This window comes from Garra rufa, chromosome 20 (assembly GCF_049309525.1).
Source record: "Garra rufa chromosome 20, GarRuf1.0, whole genome shotgun sequence".
Lineage (NCBI taxonomy): Eukaryota > Metazoa > Chordata > Actinopteri > Cypriniformes > Cyprinidae > Garra > Garra rufa.
Window position 1 is genome coordinate 3708919 of NC_133380.1, and position 15273 is coordinate 3724191.

The window sequence follows — 15273 nt, forward strand, 5'->3', positions numbered from 1 at the left end:
AAAAACGATTAGGAAACATGAAGAGAAACAATCCTGCAGCCTTTGAAGCGCACAGGAGCCACTTTGTGTACATTTCCAAAAATTTCTTAGAGTATGTTAAACAAAAATGTGTACATTAAAAATATTATACAAAAATATAATAATAATAAAAATAAAAATAAACTATTTGGGAAAGAAATTAAACATCCCAAAACCACAGCTAAGAAAACAATTTTACCCAACTTTACAGCTAAGACACACAAAAAAATGCGAAAAAATTAAATGTCCTAAGACAACTAGCATTTTTATACTTTAAGAAAATCAACAAAAATGGGGAAATAATAATAATAATAAAAAACAATAGTGTTTCCAAAATAAAGCTAATAAAACAGTTTAAAACATGTATGCACAATATTACACATACTTGCCTAAATGCATACACACATAAATAAATGTAAACTATAGCTTTAGAAAAAAAAGAATTTAAAAAATTCTTCAAACGTACAGCTAAGAAAACTTTTTTTTTAACTTTAAAAAACTTTAAAACATTTTTTTATTTTAAATAAATTAATTAATTAAAATGCAAAGTGTCCACAAAATATGTTCTTGAAAATAATGTGCACTTTAAAAATGTATACAAAAGAAAAAAAAAGGAGGAAAAAAATTCTAATGACCCAAATTTACGACTAAAAAAACTATTTTAAAAAATAGATAAAAAATAATGATATTTGAGGAAAAAAATGTCCCAAAACTTGCATTTTTAAAAAAGTAAAAAAACTAACTTTTTTGTTAAAAGTGTATGCAAAATATTACATTTTGCATATAAAATTTATTTTTTTAACTTTAAAAATGCATACAAATAAATACACAAAAATATCATTCACAAACTTGCATTTTTATCTTTTAAAATAAATAGACACACATGCAAAAAAATTTGAATCAATTAATAAATAAAAACATTTCCACTAAAACACCAGTTGATTCAAAGACACAGAGGCTTCAAAAGCGATTAGGAAAAGTGAAGAGAAATGATCCTGCAGCGTTTGAAGCAAACAGGAGCCACTTTGTGTACATTGTCCAACAATGTCTTAAAGACTGTGTTAGTAATTGCAAATTTGTGTCTCTCAGATCTGAGCTTTCTCGTCCGTCACCAGAGACGCTTTTAAAAACACAATCACACACCATCACATTTTCTTATTCCCGTCTGTCAGACGCTGGTGATGGATAGCGCCGCTCCTCAATTGGCCAGTAGGCAAATGGTCTCCTCAGAAGCTCGAATTGCTTTATTTTCTCAAGTCTTGCGTCCAAATGACGCCAATTGTGCTGGGTTTTCTTTTTTTGCACGGCCAATTAGACCTTAAACACGACGCTGACATTACAAAGGGAGGCGAGACGTCCGAGACGCAGAATGAAAGTGAGCTGTTGTGTTTGTGTGTTCGCAGCACATCAATAACGAACACATCCACGGGGAGAAGAAAGAGTTCGTGTGCCGCTGGGAGGAGTGTTCGCGCGAGCAGAAGCCCTTTAAAGCGCAGTACATGCTGGTGGTTCATATGCGCAGACACACCGGGGAGAAACCGCACAAGTGCACTGTGAGTCGCACACACACCTACAGTTAACTAGAGCATATAACTGAATCAGAACTAGTACTGATTAACCCTTGCATTTTTATATTTTGAAAAGCATCAAATTATAAAAAAAGAGTACAGCTATATATAAAAAATGCTAATGCATTTACATGCCATATTTGAAAAAATTCGCTAAGAATTTTTTTGTATACTTTAAAAATTTTTGACAAAAAAAATATATATAATAAAGTATTAATATTACTAGAAAATATTTATTATTATAATAAAAAGAATAATGTCCCCAGACTACAGAAATGCAAATGGCCCAAATTTACAGATAAGAAAAGTTGCATTCAAAGTACTTTCGAAACAGTAAACAAAAATGTAGAAAAAATATTTTAAAAAATTATATATATATATATATATATATATATATATATATATATATATATATATATATATATATATAATACCAAATTTACAGTGAAGACAGCTTGGATTTTTATATTTAAGAAATGTATACAAACATGATAAAATAATAATTAAATGTCTCAAAACTACAGCTAAAAAAAGTTGCATTTTTATACTTTAAACCAAATTAACAGAAATTTAAACAAAATAAAATATATAATAATAAAGTCCTCAGACTGCAGCTAAGAATTTTTTTTTAAATAATTTAAAATGTATACAAAATGCAAATGATAATGGGGGAAAAAATGCAAATGGCCCAAATGTACAGCTAAGATAGCTTGGGTTTTTATATTTTATATAATTTTATAATAATATTTGATATTTGCGATAATAATTTTGATAATAAATAAATGTCCCAAAACTACAGCTAAGAAAACATTTTTTTATATATATATATAATTTAAAAATGTATAGAAAATAAAATGGGAAAAAATAAGGAAAAAATGCAAATGTCCCAAATGTACAAAAAACGTAATATTTTGAAAAAAAAAAAAAAAATATATATATATATATATATATATATATATATATATATATATATATACACACTGTATGTATATGTGTGTGTGTGTGTGTGTGTGTGTGTGTGTGTGTGTGTGTGTGTGTGTGTGTGTGTATATATATATATATATACACACTGTATGTATATGTGTGTGTGTGTGTGTGTGTGTGTGTGTGTGTGTGTGTGTGTGTGTGTGTGTGTGTGTATATATATATATATATATATATATATATATATATACATATATAAATGTCCCAAACTACTAAGAAAACTTGCATTTTTTACTTTAAAACATGTAAAAATGGAACAAAATGGCCCAAATTTACCACTTGGCAGCTTGGATTTTTACATTTTAAAAATGTATAAAATAATAATAATATTTGGGCTAAAAATAAAGAAAGAATTAAGAAAACTAATAAAAAAATTACAGAAATGTCAACATAAATCAATAAATAATAATAACGTCCCCAAAATAAAGCTAATAAAACTTTTTTGTTAAAAAATGTACGTGAAATATTGCATGCATGCATAAATACATCAATAAAAAAATTATAAATGTCCCAAAACTATAGCTAAAAAATGAAAATAAATTATTTAGATATGGTAATGTCCTCAAACGTATAGCTAAGAAAAAATTTTATACTTTAAAAATGTATAAATGTCCACAGTCTAACCTTTTTACATTTACCTTGAATGCAATGCAAGTCACTTTGGATTTTAAAAGCATCTGTCAAATGCATTCGTATACATGTGATGATGCATTGAATCATTGACTGTATATGTGCATATATAACATATAATCAGTAACGTCAGCACTTATTAGAACGGTCACAACTCTAGTTTATTCTACAGTGTTAGAGTTTTTATTTGAGCTTTCTGAATGTGCGTTTCAGTTCGAGGGCTGCTCGAAGGCGTACTCACGTCTGGAGAATCTGAAAACACACCTGCGCTCGCACACCGGAGAGAAACCCTACGTGTGTGAGCATGAGGGCTGCAACAAGGCCTTCTCCAACGCCTCGGACCGAGCCAAACACCAGAACCGCACACACTCCAATGAGGTGAACACACTCCGCAGTCAGTGTTTACACAAACATCCACACAATTCATTTACTTGCATTCTTGTCATTCAGACATGACTCAAATATGACCAAATCCAGGTCGTCATAAACAGTTGTACACACACAATATTTTTTGCATTATGATTTTTTTGGTTTTACTTTTGAGTTTTTCATAATTTATTGTATTACAGCCAGTCAGAATACTAAAATAAATGTTTAAATTTAATCGTAAATTGATTGAAATTAAATACAAATACTACCATGATATACAAACCTTTATGTGTAAAATAGTAGTAAAGTGATAAAAATTAATGTTATATTATATTATTGCATTAACACTTTTTTGCTTTTTTCATATTTTACTATATTATAACCAATTAAAACACCATATTTTTATTTAAATAGAAATGCATTGTTAATTGAAAATAAATAAAACATCAGTACAACAAATTTTACTATGGTATACAAGTAATATTCAGTAATATTCAAGTTATAAATAATAATAAAAAAATTAAATCATGTTTTTTTTACTTAATATATATTAAGATTCTGACTTTATTTTGAAATCCTGACTTTACTTCAAAAATTCTGACTTTTTTGCTTAAATCCTGCCTTTATATTGAAATCCTAACTTTATTTCGAAATTCTGACTTTATATTGAAATCCTGACTTTACTTCGAAATTCTGACTTTATTTCAAAATCCTGACTTTATATTGAAATTTTGACTTTATTTCAAAATTCTGATTTTATATTGAAATCCTGACTTTATTTCGAAATTCTGACTTTATATTGAAATCCTGACTTTATTTTGAAATTCTGACTTTATATTGAAATTTTGACTTAATTTCAAAATTCATATTTTATATTGAAATCCTGACTATTTCAAAATTCTGACTTTATTTCAAAATTCTGACTTTATTTCAAAATTCTGAATTTATATTGAAATCCTGACTTTACTTTGAAATTCTGACTTTATACTGAAATTTTGACTTTATATTGAAATCATGACTTTATATTGAAATTCTGACTTTACTTTGAAATTCTGACTTTATATTGAAATTTTGACTCAATTTCAAAATTCTGATTTTATATTGAAATCCTGACTTTATTTCAAAATTCTGACTTTATATTGAAATCCTGACATTACTTTGAAATTCTGAGTTTATATTGAAAACCTGACTTTACTTCGAAATTCTGACTTTATTCCAAAATTCTGACTTCATATTAAAATTCTGACTTTATATTGAAATCCTGACCTTATATTGAAAACCTGACTTTACTTCGAAATTCTGACTTTATTTCAAAATTCTAACTTTATTTCGAAATTGACTTTATATTTCAAAATTCTGACAGTATTTTTTAAAATCCTGACTTCATATTGAAATCCTGACTTTATATTAAAATAAACTATTAAATCACATTTTAATATTTTTTCCATTGATATTTTACTTTTACTTGTTTTTTCTAAATTTACTGTATTACTGCCAATTAAAATACGGTAATACATAATTTATCGATAAAATAATATATTTTTGCATTAATATTTTTTTTACTTCAGATTTCATCATTTAATAAATATTTGTATTCAAGTAAGCATAAATTGTTAATTGAAAATAAATAAATTAAATATTGTTTTGCATTATGGTAATTAGAATTAGGCAAGCAAATCATTAAAATAATGTTTCTTAATGGTTCTTCAGACTTAATTTCTTCAAATACAATACATTTTTAATATTAGACTTCATCTTAACAAATGATGTGACATTTAAGCTGCTCTATTACATTCAATGGAAGCAGATGGCGATTATAAGCGTTACCTCAAACACTTAAATTTTAGTTTGTTCGTCAAAGCGCTATCAATCAACTAGCATCGTGAGGGCGATCTGTTCATTTCTGGATTAACTATTCCTGTAAACTCGAGAGCGAAGACGTGGGTCGTTCTTCAGAGGAAGGATCAGATAATCTACTTCGCTGTGGCATTAAGGATCTGCTAACTGCCTAATGCTATGTAAATGTGCCATTTTCAGCATACGTTAACAAATTTAGGCCAAAATTAGATTTGTTTGTGCATTCCCTCATCATATGTAGTGATTGCTCCTGGACGCCCAATGCTGTCCCATTAACCGGCAACGTGTGCGTGTGAATAATGAGCTGTGAAGCTAATGAGTACGGCAACCCACAATACATTAGTGAGAATCAAGCACGTCCCCAACGGAGAAACAGACCACCTGCAGACCGCGCATAGAAAATGAAACCTGGCGCCATTTCCACTCTCGGTTGATCCATCACGAGCTTAAGGAGGGAGAAAGATCATTTCGTCTCAACTTTATTAGTAAACAGCCATGCATCACCAACACTTAAGCATTGGCGCAATCAGTATGTCAGCGCACTCGCCGTAATTTATTCCTGTAATTGTGTATTCACCTACCGCTCCATTTGAAGATAATCTGACTTAACAGGAAGAGATAAAACTCTAATTCAAAGTCGTATATTTGACTGTTGGAGGGTCGTGTGAAACCGAGTGATATTTATCTCCGCAGAAACCCTACGTGTGTAAGATCCCAGGCTGCACGAAGCGCTACACCGATCCCAGCTCGCTCCGGAAACACGTCAAAACCGTCCACGGCCCCGAAGCTCACGTCACCAAGAAACAACGTGGCGACCTGCCTTCCCGTCCTCATCCACCCAAGGAAAATGGAGAGAACGAAGCGGGAACCAAGCTTTCGGGACGAACGGCGGAGGATAAACTCGAAGCCAACAGCACGACTAGAGGAGTCGAAGACTATCTACAAGTCAAGTCTATAAAGACGGAAAACTCTATGGTAAGATCTAGGCCACATCTTTCTGTATGCATAACAAAATTCGTTTTTTGCATGACTGTAATCAGTGTTGGGGAAAGTTACTTTTAGAAGTAATGCATTACAATATTGAGTTCCTCCCTAAAGAAGTAACTAAGTTACTTAGTTACTTTTTATGGAAAGTAATGTGTAACGTTACTTTTGCGTTAATTTTTAAATCTGGGCAGGGTTTGCTTGTTTGTTTTTAATTTAAAAAGTTCTATTTTTGGCAAATGTAAAAGCCTTTTTACAGCAAAAGCCTCAGGCTTAGAGAAAAATAAATTGACGTCTTTACAGTAGACCGGAGAAGGAAAAATGTCAACTCCTCAGCAATCAAAAAAAGGTAAACAAATGTTAGATTATCTTGAGTAATTTTTGCTTATTAGTATGGATGAATTGACTTTATATTTAAATCCTGACTTTATATTTTAAAATTCTGACTCTATATCGAAATCCTGACTTTACTTTGAAATTCTGATTTATTTTGAAATTTTTACTTTATATTTAAATTATGACTTTGTTGAAATCCTGACTTCGAAATTTTGACTTCAAAATTCAGACTTTTTTATTGAAATTCTGACTTCGAAATTCTGACTTCATATTGAAATCCTGACTTTATTTTTTTAATCCTGACTTTATATAAAATGACAACTCTTCAGCAAGAAAAAAAAGGAAAACAAATGTTAGATTATCTTCTATAATTTTTTCTTATTAGTATGGATGAATTGGATCATCGAAGGTCGGCAGCAAAGACATCGGTTAATAAAATGGGGTTAAATACATAAAGGATATTTGTATTATTTAACGTTTAATTATTACAGATTTGTGTCTGTTTTTATTCATTTTGAGAAATACTGTATCTGTTTTTGTAGTTGGTGAGATCTAAATAGAACTAAAGTAACATCTTACAATTTCTCTCAACATGGGGACAGGAGAGCTTTTAATCAATAAATTGGGGCGTTACTTATTTGAAAAAGTAACTCAATTAAATAGTAATGCGTTACTTGGAAAAAGTAATATTATTATGTAACTTGAGTTACTTGTAATGCGTTACCCCCAACACTGCCTGTAATCTGTATTCTCAAATGTATTATTCGTTGCTGATTAAATATACATTAAAATGTTTTGTCTGTTAGAGGTTATGCTAATCCAAATATACTAACAAAGCATGCTGCAGAGATCTGTCCATCTTTAACTGCTCTCTCTACATGTGCTTCTTGCTGTCTCCTTTCTGTTTCTCTCCCATATATTTTCCGTAAGGACAGACGTTATTGAGGTGAGCGCGGATGCCATTCTGATGTTTTACTGTCCGTCGGTTTTTAGAGTTATTTTTATTGGGCAGTTGACGTGGATTTTGACATTAAAATGGTGATATCTCGAATTTCTGACTTTATATTTAAAAACTCTTAATTTATTTTGAAGTTCTGACTTTATATTTCAAAATTATGACTTTATTTTGAAAAAATAAATTAGATTGAAATCCTGACTGTATATTGTAAAATTCTGAACTTTTTAAATCCTGACTTTATATTTTGAAATTATGATTTATTATTTTGAAATCCTGACTTTATTTAGAAATTCTGAATTTTATATTGAAATCCTGACTATATTTTTTTAAGTTTGGACCTTTTGAAATCCTGACTTTATATTGAAATCCTAACTTTATATTTCGAAAATCTGACTTTATATTGGAATTCTGACTTTATATTTCAAAATTATGACTTTATTTTGAAATAATTTTTATAGTAAAATCCTGACTATATATTTTAAAATTTGAAACTTTTTAAATCCTGACTTTATTTTTTGAAATTCTGACTTTATATTAAAATCCTTTATTAATATTTAAAAATTCTGACTTTATTTTGAAATTCTGAATTTATATTGAAATCCTGACTTTATATTTCCAAAATTCTGACTTTATATTGAAATTCTGACTATAATTTTTAAAATTCAGACCTTTTGAAATCCTGACTTTATATTGAAATCCTAACTTTATATTTCGAAATTCTGACTTTTTGAAATCCTGACTTTATATTTTAAAATTCTGACTTTATATTAAAATCCTAACTTTATATTTCAAAACTCAGATATCATATTGAAATTATGACTTTATATTTAAAAATTCTGACTTATATTGAAATCCTGACTTTACTTTTCAAATTCAGACTTACATCATAAATCTATTTTGATGTATTGTGAGAAAGTATTATGTAAAGGAAATTAATGTGAAAGTAATTAATGCCAAATATAGCCTCATCTTTTCAAACTAACTAGTTAGTGTAGTTCATGTTGGGGTCCTGATTAGCAATATTTTTAAGGATTTCCAAGAGATTTGCGTTTAGAATTTTTTTTGAACGTCTCAAGACTTTTTAAGGGTAATATGTATATATTAATTTTGATGTTTCTGTATATGTCAGCTGCCCATTTACAGTATGCATGGTTAATGTCTCATACATTATTCTCTCTTTTTATGTTTAATCTTTTTATGCACATTCTTTTCCTTTTTTTCTGTGGGGTTCTATCATGAAAAGCTCACACACAGAGCTGTAAAATCAAATTCAGAATGCAGTATGATAGTACACTCTTTTAGTCGAAGACTTTGGGGTGTTGAGTTCATCACCGCATCAAAAAATTTGGACCCCTACATTGTGTAATTGCCTGAGATCTGTTGGCGCACAGAGCGCTTCTAATTTCCCATGGGCTTCCGCCCCAACAATCCAGCCCAATCCCCCCACAATCCTGAGATCTAACGCTCCCGCCCCGCACTCAAGGATAAAAGCCATTAGTGGATTAATATTATATCAGTGGGACTGTTTTTGTGTCCTGAACAAATAGTGCCAGTGATCAAGCTGTGATCAAGAAAGGCTCCCCCGTTCACGTGGGGACAGAATACATTTGCCTCATTCAAGGGATGCGCCGTCAAATGACGTGAATACCTTATTTATGTTGAGAGCCTTCCCCTTTGTGTATTCATGCCAGGCCCCATGTATAATGCACAAAAGAGGTTGCCATAGGAAATAACGATTTGTCAGGCACTTAACCTAGCCTTCTGAGAAGGATGAAAAAAGATGTGGGATGTGTCTTGAGGAAGGGTGCTTTCCCAAACCTCGACTCAGTATGCTCATTATTTGCAATTTACACTTGGGAAAGTGATTGCAAGGGTCATGCATTTGCCTCCATCTCCATGTTGCTGTGTCTGCATTCTGTTCCTTTCAGCTTCTTGGGTAATCTAACTTTCCATCTGTCCCCCTCAGATGTATCAGTCCAGCCCTGGTGGTCAGTCATCATGTAGCAGCGAGCCGTCACCACTTGGCAGTGCCGCCCACCATGACGGTGGAGTAGATCCGACGGGATTCAGCGGGGGCAGCATAGGAGATCTGAGCGCCCTGGATGACGTGCCCCTCGTGGATTCCACCGTCTCCACAGGGATGTTGGGCCTCCATTTTCGGAAGAACGCTAGCCCTGCTCACAGACTCACACACCTGAAGCAGGAAAAGCTTAAGTCGGTGAGGGACTCGTGCTCCTGGGCAAACCCAACTCCTCCTGCCCCCAACACCAAGCTTCCACCCATCAATACCGGTGAGTAAGCAAAACATTTCCACCACTGATGCATCCCCAGTTTTCATCTCTCTAAATTCAGCTTATCTCTGTTCCAGGTTCCTTATTGGAAGGTTCAGGCAGTCTCTGTGATGCAGGGCTTTTAATCTCCAGTCCACGCCTGGGCGACCTTTGTCCCGGGGAGACTACGGTTCTAAGTCAACTGGTGGAGCGTCGTGACAGCCTCGCCAGCACCGTGAGCTCGGCTTACACCCTCAGCCGTCGTTCATCTGGAATCTCGCCTTGCTATTCCAGCCGCCGCTCCAGCCAAGCCTCTCAACCCGGTGGCCGTCTAAACAACATCAGCTCGGCTGGCTCCTACGACCCCATTTCCACCGATTTGTCTAGAAGGTCCAGCGAGGCCAGCCAATGTGGAGGACTCCCTAGTCTGCTCAGTCTGACTCCTGCCCAACACTACAGACTCAAAGCCAAGTATGCTGCCGCCACAGGAGGCGCTCCACCCACTCCTCTTCCTAATATGGACTTCATGAGTCTGAAGACTCGGATGGCCCTGTTAGGGGATTCCCATGAACTCCCTATTCATCCTCCTTCAGTTCCCAGAAGGTGTAGTGACACCAGTTATGCGAACCGTAGCGTCTTGCCTCATGAGGTGACAGGAAACATCACACGAAGAGCGAGCGACCCAGTTAGAAGAGTAGGCGCAGAGCAGCATTCCCTGCAGCAACGTTACAACAGCATGTCCAACATGAATCCCTATCACTCAATACACCCTCCTGCATTCAGTCGACACTCAAATAGCCTGTCCGAGGGTAATGTAAACCGCCATCTGTATCCACCCCGACCTCCTAGCATTTCTGAAAACGTGGCGATGGAAACCATGGCGAGCGACACGGACAATCAGAACGGTCTTGAGGATGCAGTGATATTGCCTGATGATGTCGTTCAGTACCTTACATCTCAAAATGGAGATTCCGTCCAACATGCAGGAACAGCGTTCCGCCACCACAGCTTTGGCCCCCATTACCAGAGACGCCTAGCCTTGGTGGAGGGCAACATGAATGCCGTAACCCGGCAAACCGCAGCTCCAAACTCCCAGCAGACATTTCCAGGTTCCCCCAGTGACACTAAGAGCCAGATGCCGGTGCAGTGGAATGAGGTCAGTTCAGGGACAGTGGATTCATCCCTCAGCCAAACCAAGCAGGGATCAGGGCGGGGAAACCTCACCGCACTCCAACAAAAACAAAACCTCAGCTCCTTTCAGAACATCAACTCCAACCAGCAAGTTGGGCTGATGAGTCACAACCTCGCTCACGCTGCCCAACAGGGTCACGTGCAACGGAATAGCGAGTTGAATTCCCAGAGGATCAACCAGAGGCAACCCCAACGCCCAGTGAACGCAGAGCAGGCTAACTTTCTGCATGGTTATGCTTCGAATGACAGGGTGCGAGCTCAAAGCAATGCCACTTTTCCAAATAATCAAGGGAATTATTCCCAGATGAGCATCAACCAGCAAGGCTATGGCATTCCGGCCCAGAATCCCACGCTGAACGGAAACCACGGACTGCTACAGCCAAGGCCGCCCACAGAACCCAAAACCTACAGCCGGCAGCTCTCAGGGCCAACGACAACTGCAGCGCAGCACCTCGGTTACCCGCAATCCAACTTTAGCCCCACATACGACACCTCCGAGGCCAGTCCCAAAAAATCAGCTGACGTGAACAGCGCAAATACCAATGGCATGTTCTACACTGGGCAGATTCACATGTTCAATTCCAGCAATCTGGGAATGGCGGTTGCAGAAAGCGCAGCTATGGCCACCGTGGGCTCCCCTGAAACAAATCAGGTCTCCAGCACAGTGGATTCAAATGGAGCAGAGCATCCGCAGATCGACTTCGACGTCATGCTGGATGATGGCGATCACTCCAGCCTCATGTCTGGAATGTTAAGCCCGACTCTCCTCCGCAGCCTTTCCCAGAATTCCTCCCGTCTCACCACGCCCAGGAACTCAGTGACGTTGCCCCCGGTGGCCGCGGGAATCGGCAACATGGCCATCGGAGACATGAGCTCCATGCTGACGGCGCTCGCAGAGGAGAGCAAGTTCCTCAATATGATGTCATAGGAAGTACAAGCACAAGATTTAAAGAGGTGTATGACTTTGAACAAGGATATTGCGTAAACATTTTTACATGCTTTTTAAAAGGTGTATTATTATGTATAGTATTAGTTGAAACTTTGGTAGGATTTTTTTGTTTGTTTTGTTCAAGAAGCCATACTTTGCCTTAGACCGGTGTTATGTACAGCACATATGAACAGACAGAGATTTAGATAAGCGACAGTCCTGTATTTTTATACGACTTCTGACGACGTGAACGCAGGAACAAGTGCCTCGCTGTGCACAAGCGTATGCAGGAATTACATTACTCGAGCAGAATGGGACTGTATCTTTTTTTTGTCCTCTTTAGTTGGAAGAGGTTTTGTATATTCTGTAAATTAAATGTAATATGCTTCCTATCCTTGAGGTTCCAAATGAATATGCAGATGAAATATTATGAAACGTAAGACTTGACACTTGAACAAGTGGTTCAGATTCAGAAATTCCTCATTTTGATTTACTAAAGACCTGAATGGAATCACAGGAACATAACAGCGCTTTAAAGAGATTGCAACCTTCAAGTCTGAGCTGAACTCTCTGAGCGAACTGATTACCGGACTGTTGAACTCAATATACAGAAAGACTTATGTTTAAACTGTTCTGTTGTACACAGATTCCTTTTACAAGGCTGGATCATGTAGATATCTTTTGTACATTTTTAATGAAATACAATATTGTTGTTTTTCTACTACGGTGTTGTTTGCGTCTTCATTCCCTGGTGAATCAAACCCATGACTTTGCCATTGCTTGCGCCATGCTTTACTGATTGAGCTCCAGTTCTTTGAGTGTTGATGGATGTTGAACGTAAATGCAATCCCGTGCTGGTAATGCATTTCTCTTGAAAACAAGTCAGGCAACAGTCCAAGGCAGTCACATGACTTCAGAAATAGTTTTTCTTTTCATTTCGTTACTTTAAGAGAACTGAACGCACGTCTTGTGCATACTGAGCAGGTTCTAGAGTAAAACCGCCATGTTTTCTCAAATGAACAGTGGCAGACTGACCCAGAGGAGCGGCTGCCTAAACCACATAAAACACACACTTGAAGAAGGAAACGGTCCAGGGACGAGGTCTACGGAGTAAAAGCCTCAGGAACAAATGGTTTTATTCTGACAGTGAATTCAGCCGAGGCCTCGTTTGATCTCCCGTTTCTGATAGCTGGAATTTCGTATTCTCTCTGAGAAATGAAAGAGCAGGGAAAATAGCCTTAGGAGGAATAGCCTGAGGATGAAAAAGGGAAAGAGGGAAAAAGCGTTGAAGTCTGAGCGTGGACAAAAGGGAAATTGCCCAAGCACGTGCAGAGGGTGGAAAGGCATTGTAAAGACGTGACCCTAGTGACCTTCCGAGCGAACCGCATCTGCCTTCAATGATATAAGACAATTAAAGTGTGCATGCTATCTAGAACAATTTGTTTAGAGAGAGAGATGAGAGTAATATTACTAATTTCATATTTGCATGGTTATTGATTTCCACTGATCATGCAACAATACTGCCTTGTCCCCCAAGATGTTCATGTCTTTCATGTCGTAAAGAAATTGTTTTTTGCGTAAAACATTTCAGGATTTCTCTCCATATAGTGGACTTCTATGGTGCCCATGAGTTTGAACTTCCAAAATGCAGTTTAAATGCAGCTTCAAAGGGCTCTAAACGATTTTAGCCAAGGAAGAAGGGTCTTTTTTCAGTAAAATGATTAGTAAATTTTTAAAAAACAAAAAATACAGTTTATATACTTTTTAACCTCAAACGCTTGTCTAGCTCTCCGTGAACTCTGTGTAATCCGGTTCAAGACAGTTAGGGCATGTCGAAAAACTCCCATCTCATTTTATCCTACAACTTCAAAATCGTCTTACATCACTGTTTTATCTTTTTTGTAAAGGGTGTTTGATCTTCTTTGCACATTCACTTTGTAAACACTGGGTCTGTACTTCTGCAGCGATGGAGGACGATTTTAAAGTTGGAGGAGAAAATGAGATGTCTTGAACCAGAGTACACACAGAGCTGGACAAGATGAGCATTTGAGGTTAAAAAGAGTATATATTGTCATTTTTAGAAAATAACTAAAAATTAAAATAATTTTTTTTAGAAAATAACTGATTGTTTTGCTAGATAAGACCCTTCTTCCTCTGCTGGGATCATTTAGAGCCCTTTGAAGCTGCATTTAAACTGCATTTTGAAAGTTTAAACTCGGGGGCACCATAGAAGTCCACTATATGGAGAACATTCCTAAAATGTTTTCCTCAAAAAACTATTTCTTTATGACTGAAGACAGAAAGACATGAAAATCTTGGATGACAAGGGGGTGAGTACATTAGCTGTACATTTTTGTTGTAGAAGTGAACTTATCCTTTAAATTTGTTTTACAGTACATGATATATATGATATATAAGATAAATAAATAAAAATTCTACAAAATTATAGAATTTTAACAAATATTTTTGTTATAACTGTATATACAATTATGACTTCTTTTTTATATATGTATAAATGTGACCCTGTACCACAAAACCAGACATAAGGGTCAATTTCTTGAAATTGAGATTTATGCATCATCTGAAAGCTTTTCATAGATGTATAGCTTGTTAGTATATGACAATATTTGGTCAAGATCCAACTGTTTGAAAATCTAGAATCTGAGGGTGCAAAAAAATCTAAATAATGAGAAAATCGCCTTTAAAGTTGTTCAAATGAAGTTCTTAGCAATGCATATTAAGTTATTGATATATCTGCGGTAGGAAATTTACAAAATATGTTAATGCAACATGATCTTTACTTAATATCCTAACGATTTTTGGCATTTAAAAAATGGATAATTTCATAATGATCAAAAATGTTTTTTTTTTTTTTTTACTATTGCTACAAATCGACCTGAGCTACTTAAGACTGGTTTTGTGATCCAGGGTCACAAATGTTAATGCAATATTGAAAAAATTGTGAAATATATTTACATTACCAGTCACAAGTTTTTTAAAAGATTTTTAATGAACTCTCTTCTACTCACTGCATTTATTTGATCCAAAGTACAGCAAAAACAGTACAATTTTGAAATATTTTTACTATTTAAAATAATGGCTATTTCTATTTCAATATATTTTAAAATGCAATTTATTCCTGCGATTTCAAAGCTGAATTTTTAGCATCATTACACCAGA

General features: G+C 35.1%; 1 protein-coding gene across 1 annotated transcript; it reads left to right on the forward strand.

The window, feature by feature from the left end:
• Nucleotides 1–1287: 1287 nt before the first annotated feature.
• Nucleotides 1288–12759, forward strand: LOC141294300 (zinc finger protein GLI4-like). Its single transcript, XM_073826372.1, has 6 exons — nucleotides 1288–1299; nucleotides 1422–1571; nucleotides 3414–3578; nucleotides 6120–6401; nucleotides 9671–9995; nucleotides 10073–12759. The coding sequence occupies exons 1-6, from the start codon at nucleotides 1288–1290 to the stop codon at nucleotides 12091–12093; spliced, it is 2955 nt and encodes a 984-aa protein (XP_073682473.1). The 3' UTR covers nucleotides 12094–12759.
• Nucleotides 12760–15273: the final 2514 nt, after the last annotated feature.